Source organism: Gordionus sp. m RMFG-2023, chromosome 1, assembly GCF_954871325.1.
Source record: "Gordionus sp. m RMFG-2023 chromosome 1, tfGorSpeb1-WG-v2, whole genome shotgun sequence".
Lineage (NCBI taxonomy): Eukaryota > Metazoa > Nematomorpha > Gordioida > Chordodea > Parachordodidae > Gordionus > Gordionus sp. m RMFG-2023.
This window is the reverse complement of record NC_088775.1, coordinates 42,953,103-42,976,629: the sequence shown is the minus strand read 5'-3', so window position 1 is coordinate 42,976,629 and position 23,527 is coordinate 42,953,103. Positions and strand designations below refer to the sequence as shown.

Genomic DNA, 23,527 nt, shown 5'->3' with positions numbered 1-23,527 from the left:
TAGACAAAAAATAAAAGTCAAATTATACTCAAATTCTTTAATTTAATTTAGCACATTATAATAATTATTAAAAATACTTTTTATAATAAAAATTTTACAATGATTGTTATATATATGATTAGCTAAATAAATAGAGTAATATGTTAGAATTTTTTTTTGTAAAATAAGATAGCTAAACCTAAGTGTTAAATACGCTTCATTATCCCCCCTCTTATTTATTTATACAAAAAATTACTAAATTTAGAACCTTCTATTTATATTAAATAAATTTAAAAAAATTACTACATATATAGGATTTTAGCCATATGACCAAAGTGTAATAACTTTTGTGATCGTCCCAGTCTAGTATTTTGGAAAATTACAAGGTGGCATAATGTCTAGCTATAAAAAAAATTTGAAAAAAACTTTTTATGTCTATTTCCGGTTTTTGGAATTAGGCTAATTTTCACTATATTAAATTTTAAATCATACAATAGGATTATTACAGAGCTATATAATAAATTAAATCGTGATTTTAGCCAAATTAGTTTGAAATATTTAAAATTAAATGGAAGGTATTTTGTATTTAGCGTTTTTAAAGTTCGTCATACCTCTGGGAATAAGCTGGGTTCAAAATTATAACTTTATATTTTAATTAGTGAAAATACATATAAACGTCATATAAATTTTTTAAATAAGTCGAAGGTGGTCGGGTTGGATATTCAGTTGGTTTGAAGTGGAATTCAACATATTAAAATTTATAAACTACCCTGCTTCATATAAAAGTATATCATGTCATCCCATTAGTATTAGTCCGAAATTGGATAGAACGAGTAAAGGTCCATTAAATAATTTTTAAAAGAAGAATTTCTAAAACAAAATATTCGTTTTTATAAATTATTATTTTATTATTAAATTTTTGTAATATTTCGCTTATATAATTTTAATCAAGGACATTTTAGACATTCTTATCAGCAAAGAATTTTAAAAACGAGATTTAAATATGACTTGAATTATACACACATCCTAAATAAACGAAAATTAAAAAAACAATTTGGCATTACCCAACGACCATGCCAATCCTACATATTGCCCATTGTACAACAAATCGGTTCAAATAACGAAAGCGGGTCTGCACCCCAAAACACCTATGAATTAAATTCCCCCTCCAGAATTCCAGGGCACCATTTCATATGGAGAATTCGACTAAAAATGGATATCTGATAATGTTGTAGAATGATCGCATAGAGCCCTGATTTTATTTAATTAAAATTTCACGGAATATCATAGTAGGATGAATCCTCTAACAGAATTTAAGATGTATATAATTAAATTAATCGGGAATTGTACATATAATAAATTCAATGTCTGGTAGAATTACGAATAAAAGTAAATAATAAATAAGGACGTAAATTAATAATCATAAAAATTTTAGACGAAAGTTATGAACAATTTTTTAATTTAATATTTGAAAATAATATATAATACTAATTTCATATTGATTAATAACAAAAAATTCGTATCACGTCAATACCGCGAAACTTTTACCGCGAAATGTATTATCGCGAATGTCGATTACAGCAAAAAGATATTATAGCGAATGCCCGCGAATGCATTATAGCGAATGTATCATAGCGAATATATTTGCGCGAATGCATTATAGCGAATGCATTACCGCGAAAATATTATAGCGAATGCATTACAGCGAATGTAATACCGCGAATACATTATCGCGAATGCATCATAGCGAATGTATTATAGCGAATGCATTACCGCAAAAACATTATAGCGAATGCATTACAGCGAATGTAATACCGCGAATGTATTATAGCGAATATATTAGCGCGAATGCATTATATCGAATGCATTACCGCGAAAACATTATAGCGAATGCATTACAGCAAATATATTATCGCGAATGTATTAGAGCGAATACATTACAGCGAATGCATTATCGCGAATGCATCATAGCGAATGCATTACAACTAACATTATCACAATGCAATAGTGATTTATATTTGACAAAATTATATTTAACCCATTTATTAAGTTCCTAAAAACCAGAGAACCAGCTTAATTGTCTATATTTATTTAAAGTAGCGTTTTAAAATTATTTACCTCTAAAACACATCACTTGTTATTTATGAAATTTGTATTTTATTAAAAAATATGTGGAATTTGGTATACTCAATTTTTTTAACAATTAGATTAAGTCGTTTTTTACAAAAGACCCTATTAATTAATATTTTATATTTTAAGATTGATTCTAGTAAAAGTTAATTTTTGCCCCAACAAGCCCCAAACCCCAGGCTTGTAGATTATATTGGTTTATTAAGTCTCCTATAGGATAATTGTTATTATCAATAATACACCATTTGTATATAAATAATTCATAAAAAATTTCAAAATGTGATATTATATTTTAAAAAATGTTTAAGTTTTAATGAATTTTTTAATTTTTTTTCTATTTCTTTTGATTATCAACCACCAGAAAAGGTGAAAGTTAAAGGGAAAAAAATAGTATTTAAAGCTATAATAGCCAATGAATACTTATTATATCATATTTTTAAGCATAATATAATTAATTCGACCTAATTCTACTAGCCCCTAGTTACTGAGATATGATTAACCCTTTCCAGCTCTAAAAAAATATGTTGATAATTTTTAAAAATTTCTAAATAAGATTAGATGAAGGGGAACATTGGATTAGGACCTCTATCTTATTAAATCTTTTGTAATCGTCAAAATTATTAATTTTATAGCTTTAAAACATAAAATCTTATCTTTTTTAAATTTAAACATTGTTAAATTTAAAAATAATAAATGCCAACTCCTGTTTCAAATATAAATCTTAAAATGATAAAAAATATATTTAATTATATATTTTGGTGGTTTCAATAGAGATGATATGTGAATTTAGTTCAAATTTAATATTTTGTAAGTTATTTTCAAATCATATTATTCTGCCTGAAAGGGAATGCCTACAATAAATATTTTTAAACATAATGATTATGAGACTTTCTGAAATGGGAAAAGAAGATTTTTTAATTTCATATTCTGTCTATTTAATTATTTCTAAATCTCACTGTGCAAATTGGTTTATTATTCATGATACGGTTTAAAACAATTTCAACTTTAAGAGAGACAGAAGGCCACAAATCCATATTTTTATGCCGTTTAATATTATAGTGAAAAACATTTTAATTATGCTTTAATATTATTTACTTATCTTAAATTCCGTATAAAACAATTTAAAATACAGAGAAAATATTCAAAATAACGAAATTTAAAAATCTAGGGCAGGGCTTTAAATAATCAGAGCTAAAAAATGCAGAAGAACACAGGTATATTAATTTATGACATTTATATTATTTATTTTATTACTAATTATGACATTGAAATATGTTAAATTCAATTTTGTCTGTACTGTAAAAAATAAATATTAATAAAAGTATACTAGAATCAAACTTAAAATATAAAATATTAATTAATGTATAACTTAAGTTAAGTGTTTGTTAATCTATCTCATGGTATTTAATAAATTCAATTATAAATTGTCAAGCTTATGATGATATAGACAAAAACGACTACTAGCCCTATTCCTACTATTGGAAGAAAGTTGATAATGAGATCAAAAATTTTGATTATTTACCGGGCGGCTAAAAAACGTCGCGTTTTGAAATCTTATTAACTCCGAAATGTGTCATTCGTTTTTTATGAAATCTCCTGTCTTAATATTCTCAAAATATATAATTTTATAAAGTGGTTTTTAGAAAATTAAGATAAAAAAAATGTAGTCGTACATATATATTTTTAAAGATTTCCTTTAATTCATAAACTAACATAAAAACAAAATATTTTAAATTTTATAAAGTGGCTTTTAGAAAATTAAGATAAAAAAATGTAGTCGGACATATATATTTTTAAAGATTTCTTCAAATTCATAAACTATAACATAAAATATTTTGGCATTATTAAACAAATCTCATTATTAAATACCACTAACAATATAAACATACGATAATTTTCTAAATTATGTATTTTATCAAAGATCTGATAATGATAAAATTTTGACATGAGAAGAAAAATTGGAATCAAGTTTAATTCCTGAATTCTCTAGGAAAAAGTGGAATATTAATCCAGTTCACCAAGCTAACCCCATGGTTATCATATAACTCATCAAGCTCCTTTTGTTTTTCAACTAAGATTTTATCAAGCAAAACCATAGATTCGTAATACGAATTCCACTAGAATTTATCAGATACCTACATATTGGTAGACATTTTTTGTTTGTTCCACAAAGTAAGACACTTTTGGAAAGAACTTTGGATATTCTTTTATGTTATCAGCTAAAGCTAAAAAATTTCTGATGCCCATAATTAGGGGAGACCGGTGTTATAATGAACCCAGGGTTATAGTGAGAGTGGCTTTATTTTCTAGAGTATTAAACTCTAAGAGATAATTTTTTACCAAAACTATATACTTATATATTGCATATGCGGCTATAATTTTTATTTCTATCGGACCGCTTGAAGAATTTTTATAATGCTTTATATCATTCGTACCTTCAAAAGTAACTTTTTACACTTTTACTATTTTTTAAAAATAAAGATTAATATACAATTTTACCACACAAAAATTATCTTATATAAAAGAAAAAAATCCTATTTTATAGAATAACAATTTACCCGAACAAAATTGATAATATAAATACTTCAAAATATGATCTTAATCAAAGTGGTGCTACTGGGGCTATTTTTATGGGGTTAGGTCGAACCTTTTTTTTTTGCTATTTTTAAAAAATTTGACATGCAAAAAAAGCCAAGGAGAGACCAACTAAAAGAAAAAAAATCGAAAAAAGGTTATTATATGATAAATAATTGTTTGGTATACAAATAAATTATATCAAGCATAACAATCAAGACTGCTTTCAATGTCAGTTATTAGTTACATGGCTTTGCAATTTTATTGTTTTTTTATTTGCAAAGATTGTGAATGTTTTAAATGATTTTATATAACACTTTTATGTTTTAAATCATTAAATATATCCTAATAAAAAAATATATAACTTTTATATATGGAAAATTAAGCAGAGTTTATAATAGCCTTGACCAAGGGCTTGTTCGTCCCTGGGTAGGGTTCACTCGGTTACCAAAAAAAATTCCAGGAAAAATGATATTTTGAAAAAATTATTAGAGATGTATTTTTGAAATTTAAACATATCATAAAACTAATAGAGCTGAACAAAATGAGATATTTTTTTATTAAAAATGATAAAGTACTTATAATTTTCTTAAGGTTTGCCATTAGGGTTCGCCATTACCCCGTTCTCCCTTACAAGTTTTCAATAAATTAAAAAGAAAAAACATGATGTTTAATATTTAAAATGATTAGATGAAAAAGAGAAATCTATTTTATTACTTAGAATCTTTTTTATATATTTTAAGTCAAAAAAAAAAAAAGAAAAGCCTTAGCCTTAATTTCAATAAAAAAATGTTTTTAGAGCCAATCCCCATTTTAACTTAATTTTCAGATTCAACTAAGTCAGTCGAAAAGTCGATAAATATAAAATTGTAACTTTCATGAAACTCCATTCGCGATATGATAATGCATTCGCTATAATGCATTCGTTATAATGCATTAGATATAATGCACTCGCTAAAATGCATTCGCTATAATGCATTTGCGATAATTTATTCGCTATAATGCATTCGCTATAATGGATTCGCTATAATGCATTCGCTATAATGTATTCGCGATAATTCATTCGCGGTATTACATTCGCGCTAATACATTCGCTATAATATTTTTGCTGTATTATATTCGCTATAATGCATACGCTATATTATATTCGCGATAATGCATTCGCTGTAATGCATTCGCTATAATATCTTTTCGCGGTAATCGATATTCGCGATAATGCATTCGCGCTAATACATTTCGCGCTAAAATTTTCGCGGTATTGACATGTAACCCAAAAAATTATATCATTTTATAGTTTAATCTTTATAAAATTTTAATAAATATAAAAATTTCTATTTAAAATTCAAAGGCTACCAATTCTTATTAATTACAAATTTTATTTTTTATAATTATATTTAATGTCCTGGATATTATGTCTGGGAGAGTATTCTGTCCAGTCACCTTAATATATATGAAGTGGGGTAGTATTTAGTATAAATGCAAAAAGTATTAAAGCTAATACAATATTCTATTATTTATTATTATTAACCTTGAAATTGTTAGTTAGGCTTAGGATAAATTGTCAATAAACCTGCACTACAGGTAATTCCGATTGCTTCATAAATCCGTGTCCTAATCTCCTTAATGGTGTCTTGAATCGTTACATCAAATGTCATCTTTATAGATTGTGATTTGTTTTGAATGTCTATAGAGTTGGCAAAGATTATAATTTTTTTTTATAAAAATCCAAAAAAACGATATATTTGATTAAATTGGAATTTTTTTAATTTAATTATATTAATAATAAAAATAATTATGAGCAATATGGCCCAAAGGAAAATACTTTCTGGAGTAAATTTATTAATCGATCATGTAATCATTTAATTCTACATTTGACTAAAAAATATTTTATCAATATTTAATGCATCTACCCATTTATAATAATATTAATTCAATATATCCTGATTCGGAGTAAATTTTATTAATTTTAAAATGTTTGATTATTTTAATTAAACTTATTTTAAAAAATGGAATTAATAGTTACACTTATAATTTGTAATTTAATCTGTCAACCCTAAATATCTACTTTCTAAAAAAATAAGTTTAATTGTAACTCAAAAGGTGGTATATTTGAATTTTATTTTTAAATATATTATTATCCAATAGATAAGGAGTAGGATTGGCATGATTAAATCTAATTTAACAATTTTTTTATGTAAAAATCTTGATAGTATTAATTGCTAATTTTTATTATTATAAATGATTTTATGATGTGTTCGTGAAATTTGTATAAACTTCAAAATTATTTTAATATTGTTAAAATTTAGGGGAATATAAAAATCTCTATAACTATTTTGCCCAGTTTATATAATATTGATTAAATATTTTGTTGATTATGATTAATTTAGAAGCATTCTATAAATATAATGCTAGTTTATAAAAAATATTAATTTTAAATAATCGAATATTCTTAACAGTAAAATGTATTTTCTATGATATACTTAGAATGTATCAAAATTTTTACAAATGTGCAAATATTAAATATTGATAACACAATAAAATATTTTTATTCCTAGTTTTACAATGGTTTCTTCAAAAATTTCATAGGAAAACCGATGTTTAATTTAATAAAATGACTGCATGTTTGATAATAACTTTGTCTAGAGAGCTATTTTCCCCTAGTTCATATTTTTATATTATATTATTAAATTTGATTTAAATTTCAGAATGTGATTTAAACATAAGTCATACCTAAATGAAATTCATAAACTCATTCACCGAACTTAGCTATTAAATAAGAAACTTGCAACCACTACTATTATCTTTGAGATAGAAATCTGCTATATATACAATATCTTATTTAACAAAAGATATAAATAATTTTATCCGTTTAATAATTTAGTACTTTTATATTTCTGATCGGCCATAATGCAACCAGGAATTTCGTAACCATTTTTGTGCATTTCCGCATATTCGGTAGTTCGCCTACAGCAGCAAGTTAAAAAGGCCGAATTTTGAGGGGTCGCTGATATAGTGGCATCTATGATATTTAAAAAAAATAGTATCTACATAACTTTCTGGATCTTGGTAACAAAGTATATGGTGCATAAGTTAAAAAGATGTGCATTTGGGGATATGTTTACCCGATTCATAATTGGAAGTGGATGGGAGATCGGTGAGGGATACCTTTTGTGAAGCATTGTGACAAAAGCATTGGCATATGCGTGTAAAGATGAAAGTTCTTTCTTCTAGAGTTAAGAAGGTGCGTTTTTCATTTAGGTAAGGCGTCAAATTTAGGTAGGCCTCGTCTAATCCCCCCGAGCTAAACTTGGAATCATAAAGGCTTAAAATCTGTTGGAACATTTTAGATGCTTGCTTATACTTGTGAATATTGTAATGAATAAATTGGAGATCAGGGCAAAGTTTCTTGCCTATGAATCCAGCCATACCAGCTCGAACCCCATAACGTCTGGCAATGTAATTTGATGTTGACTTCATTCAGAAAATAATGTATTATAAGGATTGAGGGTTTTAAAAAAATGAATGGTAGATAAAAAAAAATTAAATTTGAAATTTATGTCTAAAATATATTCTTTATTAGATAAATTTAATGTAGAGTTCTTTCTAACATATTAGTCAAGTTAGATGGTCTTTAGATAAACAAAAATTATTAATTAAATTATAAATAATGACTTAAAGGGTAAAATAATTAGCACTGTTCTGGAGCCAATTAGCAGATGTTAAATTTTTGGAAACAATGTAATAACCATAGTTATATTTAATAAATATAAATTTTATTTGGGTATATTTATTAAAAATATTTTTCATCTTTACACAAGGATCTTCATTCAGATACTAATCAAATTTATTTCTGTCTTTATCAGAATTTAATCTGAAATCATATTTTTACTATCATGTTTAGATTTTAGCTGCTGGACATCAAGGTAGAAATTTAAATTAGGGCAATGAACATTTAAAATGTATAAACATAGTGCACTTCTTTATTTGTGTAAAAAATGTTCATGTGGCCAGGGCAGAATTAAATCATATTCATCTGAAAAAATAAGTACTGTTGACATTAGAGGTCTGCATTGGGAGGGTTTCGGCCCGCCCGCCTATCTAAGTGGGCGGGCAAAAAAATTTTGAAATTATGGATGGGTTGGTTAAGAAATTTAAACAATGGGCGGGCGGGTTAAGGAAATTTAAAATTTTTGTTCAAAAACAAGCTAAAGAAAAATCTAATTAAATGATCAATAACAATATTTCTTTTTTATTCTACCAATCGTTTTTTTTAAGTGAAGAACAATTTACTAGTTTTTCGACTCTTTATCTAATTGTTCCCATCATATATAATGTCTCGTAATGGATTTCATTGATGTAATACCCGGATGTCCCGTATGCAATATATGTAAAACTCTTCTTTGAAGTACGGAATGATTAATCTGTCATTACATGAATACCGTCATCATTTTCTATTTCATCTATTCTTGTTCTAAAAGCTTGTAATTCTGGTGCTTGATTTTGTATATTTGTACCATTTATTAATATTTTTACTTTTCTTAAAATTGTATCTTTTGTGGTTTCCTCTCTAAGTTTTTTTCTTGATAGAGTTAATGTGTCATAAGTAAGATTTCTTATATATTTCGCTGTTTTATTTTCGCTTGTTATTTGCGATAAAGCATCTGCAATTATATTATTAGCACCATTCTAGTATATTATATCATAATCATTTGCAGATAATTTATAAGCCCAATGTAATAATCTTTGTTTTTTAATGAGCTTAAATCTCTGCAATTACCATTTAGCTTTATTAAAGGTTTGTGATCTGTTCGTATTTTAAATTTTCGTCCATATAAATAGTTATGAAATTTTTCTACGCCGTTTATTATTGCTTTTGTTTCTTTGTCTATTGTAGAATAATTTTTTTCAGCATCTTGTAAAGTTCTTGAGGTGTAAGCTATTGGAAATTTGTTACCATTATCATATTTTTGCAACAGCTACAAATCCTTGGTTAGATGCATCTGTTTCTAATATTAACTCAAGGTCCGGTTTATAAAACTATATAGTATTTTGTTCTGTTACTATTCCGAATGTATGAAAACGATTACAAAAACAGCACGGTATTTTATTTTGAGATGGCAGATTAATCATTCCGTACTCACTTCAAAAAAAGAGTTTTACATATATTGAATACTGGACATCCGAATCTCATTTGAGGAAGAGGATATACCCAAGCGAATATCCCACTTTGGAGGAAACGACAGGAAAAAGATTTGCCAAAGCTATCAAGATTAGCACGAAAAATATTGGCAATTCCTGCAACTAGTGCTTCTTCTGAAAGGAGATTTAGCATTGCTGGAAGGTTTTTAGAACAAAGATGAACGTGTTTGAATCTAGAAAATGTCTATTCATTATTATTTTTGCAATATATTTACATATAATATCAATTTTAATTTATATTTTTTTTATTAAAGATTTCCTAAATTATAAACTTTTTGTAGAAGTGTAATGCTGAAATATTTTTATTAGATGCTTAAAAATTGAAAGAATGGCCATAATTAAATTTTATAAGCGGGCTTGGGTTAAAATTTTTATAAATAATGGGCGGGCGGGTAAAAAATTTTAGACTAATGGGCGGGCGGGTAAGGAATTTTAGACAAATAGGCAGGGCGGGCGTGTATATATTTTTGAAAATTATGGGCAGGCTGTGGGTGCGTTAAATTTTTTTTAAAACATTGGGTCGCCCAATGCAGACCTCTAGTTGACATATATTCTTTATAAAATAAATTATAATATTAGAGAATATAAATTAAAATAGTTTCATTGATTAAATTTAATTAGACTTAGAATCCTGACTGTATAAAACTCAACAACAAAAATATAAATAAAAATGAAGAACTTGGTGATTGATTTGAATTAAACTCGGTTTAAGTTATTTATTAAATTTAAAACAAAATATAATATATAATAAAATTAATATTTTCCATATTTTTTAAGAAATTTAAAGTTTTGTGCTACCTCTAATAAAAAACGTGTCACTTGTTTCAAGTAACAAATGGTGTAGCTGTTAGTAACAATGTTGCTTTCATCAACGTAATTTTTATTTAAACTAACATACCTAATCATGTGTGGTCTACCATAAAAGGGTTTATTTTTTTTAAATATTTGATATAGTTATAAGACTAAATTAAAATGTTATTTATTGATAATATATTTTATTACGAGAAGCTAAACTAACTTAGCGGAAACCCAGGTGTAAGTGATATTGAACTAATTTAGGCATGAAAATTTTATTTTAGTCCACTCAGTTAGAATAAAAAACTTAATTTAGTGTAGGTGTTAAAAAAGTATGATATAGATCCCCAAAATGACTATTGTTAGCCATTTGTGGTGCCTGCATTTTTGAATGGGTTCCAAAATTAAATCATGTATGTTTCTAAATTTGTGTTAAAAAATAGAGTTTTATGGTTTATTAAAATACCTAAGTGTAAAATATAATGGAAAAAGATTATAAAATATTAAAATCTCTAAGGCCAATACCATTCAATATACAATGTGATGCCTTAAAACTCTAGGAGGTATTTATAAGAAAAACTATGAGCAATTAATAGGTATTTTTAATTAATAAAACCAGATTGTGGTCATGTGAAAATATTATCAATTAAAATGAAGGTGATAAGTTACACATTTGTTTAAAATATCAATGTAAAAAATGTTTAAATGGATTCCACAATTTTGTTAATAATTTTATCAAATCTAGTGAATCTCCTCACTTTGAAACCATTGGAAAAGCAAAAAAAAATGACCAAACAATTAGTTTTAATAATACCTATATAATAGATATTAATAAATAAAATAATAGATGAGAGTGGAGTATATAGCAAATTTAAGAATATCCATTTAGTTAGTAAACCTATATTAACTTTTGTCTCATAATTTCTAAAAATCTGGTTTAAAAATCAAAGGCTCATCTAGACACATGTTTGAATACCAATTAATTTGGATTTTTTTAAGATTATTTTCAAAATTGTTTAGCAATTAATACAGATATATAGTAAATAATTATTTAATAAAGTGAATTTAACTTTTGAAATTTATTTGGGGAAAATATTTAAAATTTAGCAAAATTGCTATCTATCTATATATATTGAGTAATAAAAATTAAATATACAATCATTTGCATTGAACCAATAGCTATAGGTTTCGATGTTAAAGTAGGATTGTCTCTCATCTCAACAGCAGCAAAAAACGCATCAAGGTCTATATGTACTATAACTTGTGATAAGTCTTGCTTATTTCTTAAATCTTTAAAAATCTTTTCCATCTTCCTAATGTTTAAAATTTATGTTTCAATATAAATATACTTTCAATTTCGCAGATTCAAATCGAAGATTATCACATGTTGATAAAAATATATGCTGATTTAAAATCCTTTTTTCAAGAATTGTTGCTCTTTTCAATTGAGTTTCATAGTATAACGATCCCAAAGATGCTTCTTGAATTTTCTATGTGGTTGATAAAAAAAACAATTTTAGTATAATAGAAATACTTTATTAATCTCCTCTTTATCAAGAGATATCATTCCAGCCTTGGTATCGTCCAAATTCAAAAAAGTGTTCATTATTTTTAATGAATGAATCAATTAAAACCACGCATAATACTTAACCGGCCAGCATATTTCAATAATAATTTAATAAAAGGAATGCTCATCTAAATTTTTTCCTGTCTAATATTTCATAACCTACGGTCCTCAAATAATATTGTTTTATCAAATTATTTATCAGCTGATATTTATAATAATAAAAAGACTTATGACGAATTTTCGTAAAAATAGGTAATAACCAGTTACGATGTGCAGTGTCTACATAAATGGGGGGGGGGGGGGGGGGGTAGAGAGTAGACGCTTTTAAAGGGGTGGGATAACTTTTTTTAGATGAAATAAGACTGTTATAAATGAGATATATTATATATTATTAATCTTATTAATGTCATATGCAAATCAATCATACAGTTTTATAATATTTGTCATGTGATAGAATACTTGATTTACATATACATACTATAAAGAAATTATATATAAAATATATTCAGGTACTATATCATTGGGTGCCTCACTAGCCTTTATAATTTCAGGATTCTCAACTTAAAAAATTTTGGAGTTCTTCGCCTCCATACCCATTTTGCGGGCCTTCAAAACGGTTTTGCCAAGCCTTCGGCCGGGTTTTATATAAATATATTATACTTTTGTAATTGAAATTTGCAAACTCAGAACAATTCTAAATTTTTGTCATTTATTATGCATACAAATAATGAAAGTAAAATAAAACAAGATATTAAACAAAATATTTTTTAATACATAACATTTATCTATTTATTACAATATTAAATATTTTCGATTACGGGTATAAAAAAATTTTGTGTCTAAAATACAAGTGATAAAAAAGGTTAACCTCTATTGATAATGATTTTTAAAACTATACAAGGTAATTGAATTTTTTACACGCAATTTGTAATTCTTAGCTAACTACATTGACAAACAGTCATATAATTAATATAATGTTGCATAGGCGTAGCCGGGTGGGGCAAGGGAAAATCCCCATCCCTTCAGAAATTTATCACTTTTTGTCAATATCATTTTAAGTTAATATAGAATATTCCCCTTAGCCCCCCCCCCACTCTCTGACCCTCAAAAATGTATGCATATATCTTAAACAATAATTTGAAAGAAAGAATGTAAAAGTTGATATTTTTTTCAGGGATGTGAACCCTTGGACAAAAAAAAGGATCCAGGTCCAGGTTTGGGTACAGGAATAAAATTTGAAAGGACCCGAGTCCAGGGTTCGGGTCAGGATAAAAATAATGACTCAAAATAAAAAAAAAATTTATTCATTTATTATTATATTTTGATATACATATATTCATAATTTACAAATTCAAAATTTAAAAAGATATAATTTATATTTTAGATGTTTTATTCTCGCACAATCATAATTGTTGTATATGTCTTTTATTTTAGTCAGCGTCATAAAAATTTATAATATTATTTTAGTCATCGTCATAAAAATTTATAATATTTTATTGAGTCATCGTCGTAAAATTAATATTATTTTCATTAGTCATAATTATAATGAAAAATATATTTTTTATTTGATAAATAATAAATTTGTAAAAATTTAAAAAATATAAAAATCCTAAAAAAAGGGAAAAATCATTCATTAATTTTTTATTAAATTTTTTAAAATTATTATTATTATTTTTTTTTTTTAGTTGTTTCCGCGGTTTATAGATTATTTTATATTTAAATTTGTGGGAAGTATATTTTGATATTAATAAAATAAAACAAAGAGTCCGAATTGTGTGTTACATTTTAAAAATTGTGTGTAATAAACTTAAAAGTGGTGGCCAAGACGTAGTGTATGGGATAATAATTTTTTTTAAAAAATAACGTTGAAAACCAATTAATAGGAAAGCGTTGTATATACGGAATAACGTTGAAAACTAATTTGTAGGAAAATCGTTGTATATACGGAATAACGTTGAAAACTTATTAGTAGGGAAAGCGTTGTATATACGGAATAACGTTGAAAACTAATTAGTAGGGAAAGCGTTAGATATACGGAATCACGTTGAAAACTAATTAGTAGGGAAAGCGTTGTATATACGGAATAACGTTGAGAACTAATTAGTAGGAAAAGTGTTGTATATACGGAATAACGTTGAAAACCAATAGGTAGGAAAAGAGTTGGATATACAGAATGACGTTGAAAACTAATTAGTAGGGAAAGCGTTGTATATATGGAATAACGTTGAGAACTAATTAGTAGGAAAGGCGTTGTATATACGGAATAAGGTTGAAAACCAATTGGTAGGAAAAGCGTTGTATATACGGAACACCGTTGAAAACTAATAGGAAAACGTTAGAGGATTGTGGAACACGTTTTTTTTACAAAAATACACCGAGTGGCCAAATTACACAGAAGTGCTGCCCATTTTAGTCGAAAATTATTTTTTTTAAAAAGAAGGGTCCTATTGTACGGAAGTGCTGTCCAAATTTTACCAGATACGGAATTTATCCACATTTTTGTCATATTAACCTGTTAAACGGAAGTGCTGCACAAATTTTATCAGTTATAAATCTGTTACACGAAATTTGCTCTAATTGTTGTCATATCTAGACTTATAAAGTGTGGATGTGTATGTGCATCATTGGATTGTTTACGCTCTTAATAATATCATATCTGCTGACATTGCAAATAACCAAGATTTTTTTTTTGAAATTATAAAAGATGAAAAAAAAAAGTTTTTTTTATCCCCCTCTTTTTATATGGTTAAGATGAAAAAGTTTTTTTAATCCCCCTCTTTTGTTTATGTTAAAGTTAAATAAAGTTTTTTTTAATGCCCCTCCTTTGTTTACAATAAAATGAAAGTTTTAAAAAAAAGGTTTCTCTTTTTGGTCCCTCTCTTGTTTTAAGTTAAACACAGTGAAAGTAAAACATATGGCTTTTGTGTTTTCTCTCACTTTACTGGATATCTTACTTTAGGAATCCTCAGTAAGGTGATCCGAAAATATGAGTTAGACCGTTGGGTCCGGGAGACCACCCTGCATCCCAAGGTATATTTTGAGTTTCGGGAAGAATAGGGGGTAGGTTTTATCCCCAATTATGTACGATAAAACTAACACAACTCGTTTCCACAAAAACGTTCTTTTTTTCACTTTACGCCAATTTAATTTTAATTTATAATTGCGCCTTTTATTTTCCCTATAAAAGGGACGAATTTTTTATAGTTTAGATATACTTTATTTTTTTTCCGTAAAATAATTTTGAAAATCATTACATACTTTTTTATGTTAAAAATAATTTTGAAAATCTTTATTAAATAAATTATTATGACTTCGACCTGATCTCAAAATCATTTAAATGAAGTGTCTCAAAATTCTTCACTGGCGCCCTGATTGGGGCTCGAACCCAAGACCGTTAGGCTTTCCGATGATATATAGAAAGGTATACTATTTCTAACTTACTGCGGACCAACATTATTTGCCAAATTAAAAAATACGTTCTATCCAGAGGCAATAGAGACCCAAGGGTTTCTAAAAATTAATCAATCAATCGACAAATTCGCCGAACCGCCCCCCGCTACCGACTAAGGAATCGAATTCAACATCTCCACGAATCGATAACCCAATACGCAGAAGCCCTGGTCGAAATCGCCCACAATTGCGATTTAAAGGAGAGCCACGATTTATTTATGGCTACCCAATTTATGTCTGGCGTTTATTCAACAGTAATAAAACGCAAGTTACTATCGCTACCCCCTACTCAGTTCCAAGAGTATGTGGAAATAGCAAAAACCGAGGAGCTTATCGAATTCGAATCCTGGTCAACATCAGATGGAGGAAATTATGATATTGCCCCACATCAGGATACTTATACACACCTAACATTCAAGTCAAACGCTAAACCTACCCATAGAGACAATTATCCAACCAAAAATTCATCGCATTGGACGCAATACAACCAACAACAACAATACCCAAATCACTCCAACAATTCATCTTATGTGCCCCCGTATCACCAAACCCCACAATACCAATATCCCACAAACAATTCATCTTAATGGCCCCCATATAACCGACAACAATATCAAATCCCCAAATGCCTTAATTGTGAACGAATAGGTCACCTAGAGCGAAATTGTCTAAGACCCACCATACAACCCGAAACAAAAAAAGCTATAACAAACAATGTAGTAAATGCAATAGAACAGCTGGAAAGCTATCCTTTACATCAGCAATCACTAAATTATTTAACTATAGACGATAATTCCCCAAAGGACCCCCTTCCCAACCTCTCATCCCTAAACATCAACCATGTTATTCTAAACCCCATACCCAAGGCTTACCACATCTCCCTAACAATTAATGAGATTCCAATAAAAATGGAAATTGATACGGGATCGCCAATAACTATCATAGGAAAAAATATATACAACACCCATTTTAAAAACCATAACTAAATCTATAATACAATTAACTTCATATTCCGGTCACTCCATTCCCATATTGGGCGAAATTAAAACCTGGTTAAAATATGATCAACAATCTGCTTTCAAGTCAGTATTAATCACCGACAATGATAATAAACCCATTATAGGCCATAGGAATTTTCCCCTCAATTATGTCCAATATATCGGCCGAAACAAACGCTACCAAACTAATAGCCAAATTTCCCAATATTGCCGACGATATTCTAGGGGAATTTCCAACTCCCATAGACGTACATCTAAAACCAGAAGCTCAGCCCAGATTTATCAAACCAAGACAAGTACCCTACGCCTATAAAACCCAAGTCGAAGAGGAATTAAATCGATGGGAGCAAGCCAAAATAATTGAAAAGTGTGGATATAGTCCATGGGGATCTCCAATTGTCCCAGTAACCAAAACAGACGGCACCCTCCGACTATGTGTAGATTATAAAGTAACCATCAATCCATGGGTCAAAAACGACTGTTATCCACTTCCCAGAATAAAGGATATCTTTGGCCAATTAGAAGGAGGTACTTTATTTACAACAATCGATCTTAAGGATGCCTATATGCAAATTCCAGTTACCTAGGAAACAAATGAAATCCTAACCATAAGTACACATCTTGGTCCCTACCGTGTAAATAGACTACCGTTTGGGGTCTCCGCCGCTCCCATGATATTTAAACGGACCATGGATATGGTAATTGCAGGCTTAGACAAAACTACCACCTACTTGGACGACATAATAGTTACTGGGACAACAGAAGATGAGCATTGGGACAACCTCCATAAACTATTTCAACGACTGCACAAATACAACCTGAAAATAAACCTACCAAAATGCAAATTCGCGCAACCGTCCGTTGAATACCTAGGACATGTAATAAATAGTAACGGTCTATCACCAAACAACAAAAACACCGAAGCCATTTTAAACTGTCCTATAAATAAATTATAAATTTTTTATAACGACGGGATAAAAAGCTTAAAATTTGTTAAATACTGGGAGATTCAATACAATATTTTTGGCGCATTGGTTATACTAGTAATATGGATGTGTAGTTTAATATGGGGAAGAAGGATGAAGAGAAGCCGCAGTGTTAGAATAAAAAGACAAACTTTGATAATAGAAGGACATAATTGAGAGGAAGATGTGATGGGAAAGGTGATGTGGCTACCATTTCAAGAGTTAATTCAAGGATGGACGGAGAGTGATATAAATGAATTAGTCCATAGACCAGAGAAGCGAGAGTCCTACGATGGTCAAATGTGAGGAATGCAGAGGGGATCAAGAGAGAATTCACAAGGAAGAAGAATAGAAATGAGACGAGGTTTTGATTCTTGTGGAATAGGATATATGAATTTAAATTGTTGTAATTGGGGAAGATAAGGACATATGGTTAGGGGTTGTCGGGAAAAATTTGGACAGATAGCTCCATATTGTCCGGGAAAACATGAAAAATTGTGCCGGATGTGGATGGTCTCAATAAAGAGGAGTGCAATTCGAGCCATTATAACACTAGAGGGGGTTTTCCGCAAAGAGTAATGGGTGAGAATGCCCCGAATGTGAGGACAGAGAAAGAAAATGGAGGGGATGGGTGGACATATTTTGGAGCAAAATATGGAATGCTTCAAATGTCGTCAAAGGACATGTGGCGAGAGAATGTGGGAATTGGTGACTATATGATGGCAATAAAATTACGCGGGTCAAGGCGAGGAGATTCAAGGAGACATGAAAAGGGCGGTCTCCCGAAAAAATAAAAATTATGGGATATATAAATATGATACAAGAAGGAATAGTACATGACCCTTGTCCGAGAGTAATAATAAATTTTAATGGAAGTACGGTGCCAATGTTATTTGACACGGGAGCGGTTATTTCGGTAATGGAATAGGATAAATATCGGAGTATTTGGCATGATGAGATGATCGAAAATAGAGTTTTGAGAATACGATAATTCGATGGATCACAAGTATCTGTGATGGGGAGAGTTGAAATAGAAGCGATATTGGGAGAAAGGGTGGAGATATTAGATTTGTGGATTATCAATCGGGAGGTTGATGCGGTAATGGAGTGGAACTGGATAACCAGAATTGGGCCGTGGTATAGTTTTTGGGGAGTATTTTCATGGCGGGGTGTGTTTGTACCCTTAACTAGACAAAATGTTTATGGGATATATCGGAGGAATACGTAGAATCATTACCAGAATTCGGGGCTGCGTTTAGTAGGAATAGAGAGGGAAGAGAGCGAGGAAGTATCGTAGAGATAAGGGAAGAGACTGAGAGTGAGAGGATAGTATTCTTAGGAAATGAGAGAATAAGCGAAGTGAAAAAAGGAAATAGGGGTTCATGATTCTAGGAGGGAAATAGGGAAGAATATTTTGGGAAAAGAAATCGGGGGAAGTAATAGGGGGACTAATTGGGGAGTAATCGGGGACTTATGGGGGAGAATAGGGGGGACTTATTGGGGAGTAATCGAGGGGACTCATTGGTGAGTAATTGGGGAGACTCATTGGGGAGTAATCAGGGGGACTCATTGGGGAGTAATTGGGGGGACTCATTGGGGAGTAATTGGGGGGACTCATTGGGGAGTAATTGGGGGGACTTATTGGGGAGTAATCGGGGAGACTCATTGGGGAGTAATCGGGGGGACTCATTGGGGTGTAAGCGGGGGGACTCATTGGAGAGTAATCAGGGGGACTCATTGGGGAGTAATGGGGGGGGCTCTTTGGAGAGTAATAGGGGGACTCATTGGGGAATATTAAAAAAAATGGGAAAAGGTAATTATAAGGGGATAATTGGGGCGAATAATTCTAGGAAAAAAATTGGGGAGAATAATTCTAAGGGAGAAATGGGGAAGATCTGTAGGGGAATAGACGATGGGAATTTTTTGAATGTAGAGAGGTTGCCGCAGATGTGGACGATGGAGCTCGAAGAGTTAGAACAAAAGGGGAAAGGAAAAGCGCGTATTTGAGGAGTTGAAGTCGAAATAAAGAAAACGGATCTGCGTGACAACGCGGAATTGCGAAATAAAGTAATGGAATTAGGAATAATCAAAGTGCAAGAAGGAGTATGTAAATTAGTGGACAATTATCAAGAGATTTTTGATGAAGGTTTAGGATGTCTGAGTGATTATAAAGTAGATATTAAAATGAAGGAGGGCTGTGTGCCAAAATTTTGTGGATTTTTCAGCGAACTATGGCAGCTGTTTTACAAGGCCTAGAAGTGGTGTTTTACTACATGGAAGAGAAGATGTGTTAGTAATGGGGGTGACTCCTGAGCAGCATACCCAGAAATTAGAGGAGGTATTCCGAAGAATTAAGGGTAAAAGATTGAAGGCAGTGCCGAGAAGAGTGTGTTGGGAGTATCGGAGGTGGTGTATCTAGGACACAAGATTGATGGGAGTGAGACCGCTGGATAAAAATATGGCAGAAATATCTAAAGGAGGACCGGTAACGTGGGAACAACTCAAAAAGGCCACATTAAGGGATCGCGAATTAACAAGTATCAAGGCATGCATAAAGGGGCGGAAGACATGGCGAGATGAAGACAAAACTTACAAATATATAGAAAAAGATTTGGCCATGGAATAGAGGTGTAGTGCCGCTCAAATTAAGGGATGCTGTGCTGACAATGATTCATGCGGGGCATCAAGAGTGGAGAAGATGAAACAATGGGGCAGAGAATATATATGGTGGCCGGGAATGAATAGAGATATAGAAAATATCAGTAGGAGTTGTTTGATGTGCAATACATGGGCCAAAATGTCCCATAAGGACAAGCATCGTCTACATGACAGTATATTCACTGGATGCAAACCCCCCTCAAAAATATATATCTATCCCCCTAAAAATACCAAAATGTTATCCATAGATAATTTAAAAAAGTAATGGAAAATTTTCTAGATTATTATAGCCTACCCCCCCATAATGCCTACCCCCTACCACCTACCTCCTACCCCCTATCCCTTTATAGATATTAGGATGCAAACTGTTCCTACCCCCCCCCTCCCCCGCTCATGTAGACACTGAGGACAAGAAGAGTGTTTGGCCAAAGGCGACGCAGCAGTGGGAGAGGATACACGTTGTCTTCTTTGACTTTGAAAATAAGATTTATATACTCGGGGTCGACGCGTACTCAAAATGGGTGGAGTATGAGGATATAAGGGGTTTAATGATTCAAATGGTAGTGAAAACGTTAAAAAATCTATGGGCTATTCGGAGTAGCGCAAACGATAGTATCTGACAGAGGCCCGGCGTTTACCAGTGTACAGTTTAAAGCGTTTTGTTTGGAAACTGGAGTAAGACATATTTTAGGACAACCATATTATCCGAGCTCCAATGGTCAGGCAGAAAGGATGGTGTCGGTTGTCAAAAACTGGTTAATAAAATCAAAGTATGGAGGTAGGGAAATTGGATAGCCATAGCATATTATAACATCAGTCGAAAGGGGGAGGAAAAATCTCCAGCCGAAAAGTTTTTAAAGGCGAACCAGAATACTATTGGATTTATTAAAGCTGAAACCACATCAAGAAGCGGAAAGGCAGATAATGGAATCCGCCTGAGTTTGGAGTGGGACAAACCGTGTGGGCAGGAATATATGGAAGTACAAGAAGGTAAGAATTCGGGGTGATCGTGGAAAACATGGGACAAAAATTAAATCGAGTTGATTTCACCGACAGGAGAGAGGGAATACGGCATCGGGATCAATTGAAAAGAGGCGTGGAACCGGGAAGATTACGATCGGGGGTATGAGGAGGGGCGATATATTATCTATAATTAGTAAAAGGAAATATATGTATATGATTAAAGGAAAAAATCTTATGTTGCAGGGGAATATCTATCCTGGGAGAATGCCCAATATAAATATATCTAAAATTAGTAAAAGGAAATATATGTTTATGAAGAATTTGACATTTAAAGGAAAAAATAATCTTATGTTGCAGGGGAAGATGTATCCTGAGAGAATTCCCAATATAAATACCTCTAAAATTAATAAAAGGAAATATATGTATATGAAGAATTTGACATTAAAGGAAAAAATCTTATGTTGCAGGGGAATATGTATCCTGAATGCAGAGTTGTACAAAAGATCTTCTTTGAAGATTTTTGAGCAAGATTTGGCTCAAAAATTTGAGAAAGATCTTAAAATGACGATCTTTTCATTTTAAAAAATTTAGATCTTTGAAGATCTTTAATTTAAAAATATTATAGAACAACGATCTTCAAAGATCTTCATATTTTAGAATGTTATAGTAAATTATTATTTTTTTGATATTATTTTTTGAAGTAAATGGGTTAGTAGGCATGTTAAATTAAAATTAAAATTCAATAAAGATGTAGTATCGACAATTTTCATAATCGTTATTTTTTAAACTTTTTTGACATATATGGGTAAAAATTTATATTTAAAAATAAATTAAAATTAAAATATCAATGAGATGTAATGTAAGTAACACAGAAAAGTGACAATTGTAATAATCGTTATTTTTTAACTTATTTGATTTATTATGTCGTAAATAGGTTATAATTTTTATTATTAAGATGTAAAATTAAAATTCCAATGAAGATGTACCATAGAAAAGAGACAATTGTCATAATCATTTTTGAACTTTTTTGAATTTTTTTAAAGCTTAGATATTATTAACATGTTAAATTAAAATTTCAGTGAAGATGTATCACAGGAAAGTTAAAATTGTCATAATCGTTATTTTTAAACTTTTTTGAATTTTTTTAAGGCAAATGGGTAAAAATAGATATTGTTAACATGTTAGATTATAATTTCAGTGAAGAAGTACCACAGAAAAGTGATAATTGTCATAATCGTTATTTTTAAACTTTTTTGAATATTTTTAAGACAAATGGGTAAAAATAGATGTTGTTAACATATTAAATTAAAATTTCAGTGAAGATGCACTACAGCAAAGTGACATTTGTCATAATCGTTATTTTTAAACATTTTTGAATTTTTTTAAGGCAAATGGGCAAAAATAGATATGTTAACATGTTAGATTAAAATTTCAGTGAAGATGTACCACAGGAAAGCGACAATTGTCATAATCGTTATTTTTAAACATTTTTGAATTTTTTAAGGCAAATGGATAAAAATAGATATTGTTAACATGTTAAATTAAAATTTCAGTGAAGATGCACTACAAGAAAGTGACAATTCTCATAATCGTTATTATTGAACTTTTTTAAATTTTTTTAAAGCATTAATATTGTTAACATGTTAAATTAAAATTTCAGTGAAGATGTATCACAGGAAAGTTAAAATTGTCATAATCGTTATTTTTGAACTTTTTTGAATTTTTTTAAGGCAAATGGGTAAAAATAGATATTTGTTAACATGTTAGATTAAAATTTCAGTGAAAATATACTACAGGAAAGTGACAATTGTCATAATCGTTATTATTCAACTTTTTTGAATTTTTTTAAGGCAAATGGGTAAAAATATATATTGTTAAAGTGGTGAACTCTATATGCTTAGTGGTAAGACTTACGGACTTTTAGTTAAGAAAAACAACGTACACAAATTTTCTTGTAAAAATGTTTTATTTCTTTCAATTTCAGTATAAAAAAAATATATTTTTTATAAAAGCAAAGAATGTATACAATAATTAATTTTTCTTTTCTTTTTTTACATAAACTTTTTCAAAAAAATCAATATTACCAAATATATATTTTTCTTTACACTTTTCATCAATAACCTAATTTCAACACAAAAATCTATACATTTTTACATCATATCACAACATGTAACCCCTTCTAAGGATAAAATCCAGGGTACATGCTAATAAAAATTTCCTTTTAATATGCACTACAAAAAAAACAACTA

The 23,527-nt window shown here is 29.7% G+C and overlaps 1 protein-coding gene across 4 annotated transcripts in view; it reads right to left on the bottom strand.

Annotated features, from left to right (window-relative positions):
• LOC135923594 (DNA polymerase kappa-like) overlaps positions 1-12,319 on the bottom strand; it is a 72,493-nt gene extending 60,174 nt beyond the window's left edge. For all 4 annotated transcript variants that reach the window (XR_010571264.1, XM_065458664.1, XM_065458545.1 and 1 more), the window contains exons 1-6: positions 12,212-12,319; positions 12,027-12,167; positions 11,834-11,986; positions 7,806-8,154; positions 7,568-7,702; positions 6,254-6,367 (exon numbers count right to left, since the gene is read on the bottom strand). Coding sequence is in view for 3 of the 4 variants with exons in the window: in XM_065458664.1 (XP_065314736.1) it covers positions 6,254-6,367; positions 7,568-7,702; positions 7,806-8,154; positions 11,834-11,986; positions 12,027-12,167; positions 12,212-12,283 (964 nt within the window). In the remaining variant the exon portion in view is untranslated. The remainder of the gene's footprint in view (positions 1-6,253; positions 6,368-7,567; positions 7,703-7,805; positions 8,155-11,833; positions 11,987-12,026; positions 12,168-12,211) is intronic.
• Positions 12,320-23,527: the final 11,208 nt, after the last annotated feature.